The sequence below is a fragment of the Amphimedon queenslandica genome, unplaced genomic scaffold (genome assembly GCF_000090795.2).
Source record: "Amphimedon queenslandica unplaced genomic scaffold, v1.1 AMPQUscaffold_13416, whole genome shotgun sequence".
NCBI classification, from domain to species: domain Eukaryota; kingdom Metazoa; phylum Porifera; class Demospongiae; order Haplosclerida; family Niphatidae; genus Amphimedon; species Amphimedon queenslandica.
The window spans coordinates 46,677-48,377 of record NW_003546348.1 but is presented as its reverse complement, the minus strand read 5'-3'; the positions used below and the strand labels follow the sequence as shown (position 1 = coordinate 48,377).

Below are 1,701 nucleotides of genomic sequence, written 5' to 3'. Positions count from 1 at the left end.
GAGAGAGAGAGAGAGAGAGAGAGAGAGAGAGAGAGAGAGAGAGAGAGAGAGAGAGAGAGAGAGAGAGAGAGAGAGAGAGAGAGAGGGAGAGAGAAGAGCAAAAGGGAAGGATGCATATAGGACAAATCAAATTATTTATAGTACCATTTTTGAAAGCAAGGAATTCAAAAACAGAATGAATGATGCTGACAATAACAGTTAGTCCCAGCAGATAAGGATTAGTGTCCAGCAGTGTCTCCTACACAACAGTATATCTTAGTATATCTCAGTAAATCTTGCAATGTACCTTCAGTGTATCCTGGTCCTCATCAGATTGGTCTGGCTGTCCTAGCCACTGGGCCCAAGGGTTGTCCCTTGTCATAGAAGCATAGAGTTGAAACCGAAAGAATGAGAGAGGAGTATAAGAGAGGTGGAATGTGGCTTCCCTAAGAGAATAAGAGTAAATAAGAGACCACATGTACATGTGGCACTCATAAGGGAGATAATAAGAGGAATTGGATCATATACATGTAATATCTATTTTAATGGACAATCATAACAAACAGCCCATGTTTACTAAAATGACCTTACCTACATAATAGTTTTTGAAAACACAAAATGCACAATTCAATTCAGTGTTTTGTTTATTTTGTTTTCTAATGCAATATGCACATATGTGTAGAAGTTAACATGTACATATGTGTAGAAGTTAGAGTGTAGTAATGTCATGATAGGATAAAAGCACATGCATACTTGACAGTATTGTTCATTGGCATGTATTCAGTAGCAAGATTCCAGTAATCATTAATGTACACAATTGGTGAATACCCTGTACCTGACTCATTGAATTGAATATCTACAGAAAGAGAGAGAGAGAGAGGGGGAGAGAGAAGAGTGCAATCATTACTATACAATCATTACTGATCAAGTGGCTTACACTTATCAAGTGGTGCTGGGACTTTATCTTTCACAAACCTATTCTCATCATACACTACATTCACTGTTATGTTAGGATGCCAGTATGACACTATCTTCATTTCTTCTCCTTCAGGATGATCTGATGCCTGTATCATGTACCATATTATGTTCAAGGTGTGTGTAAGAAAGATAAGAGTATATGAAGGTCAATTGTGTATACACACACAAGATCCCTGTTTATGTCAACATTAACATGATACATAAAGAACATTTTCTCATGGATATCTGCTGTGAACACTGTATAAGGAAGTCTTAATCACAACACAGGCAGTTTTATTAAGCACCAAACTCTATATGTTTTGTTGCTATACTGCTGAGTCACCAGCCTGACCCTCATTCACATGGGCAATAACAGTAATCAGAAGCCCACACTATATTATTTATACTACAAAAAGTGATAGCATCAGTACATGCACACAGTAACAAAGGCCTGGTCACATACTACTCCTAATTGTTATTACAAATACATGTCATCTTACTTTAATTGAGCCTGGACTGATGTCTGCTTTACCCGTCAATAGATTAGCTGTTTTATGAAGCCTTTGCTTCCTATATCTGTTTATTACTGAAAGAGAGAGAGGGAGAGGGAGAGAGAGAGGGAGAGGGAGAGGGAGAGAGGAAGAGGGAGAGGGAGAGGGAGAGGGAGAGAGAGAGAGAGAGAGAGAGAGAGAGAGGGAGGGAGGGAGGGAGGGAGGGAGGGAGGGAGGGAGAGAGAGAGGGAGAGAGAGAGGGAGAGAGAGGGAG

The 1,701-nt window shown here is 39.8% G+C and overlaps 1 protein-coding gene across 1 annotated transcript in view; it reads right to left on the bottom strand.

Annotated features, from left to right (window-relative positions):
• Positions 1 to 1,701, bottom strand: part of LOC100639231 (cleft lip and palate transmembrane protein 1 homolog) — a 5,371-nt gene that overhangs the window by 2,162 nt on the left and 1,508 nt on the right. The window contains exons 4-8 of the mRNA XM_019996235.1: positions 1,437 to 1,522; positions 917 to 1,043; positions 733 to 835; positions 287 to 425; positions 124 to 238 (exon numbers count right to left, since the gene is read on the bottom strand). Of these exons, the coding sequence (XP_019851794.1) occupies positions 124 to 238; positions 287 to 425; positions 733 to 835; positions 917 to 1,043; positions 1,437 to 1,522 (570 nt within the window). The remainder of the gene's footprint in view (positions 1 to 123; positions 239 to 286; positions 426 to 732; positions 836 to 916; positions 1,044 to 1,436; positions 1,523 to 1,701) is intronic.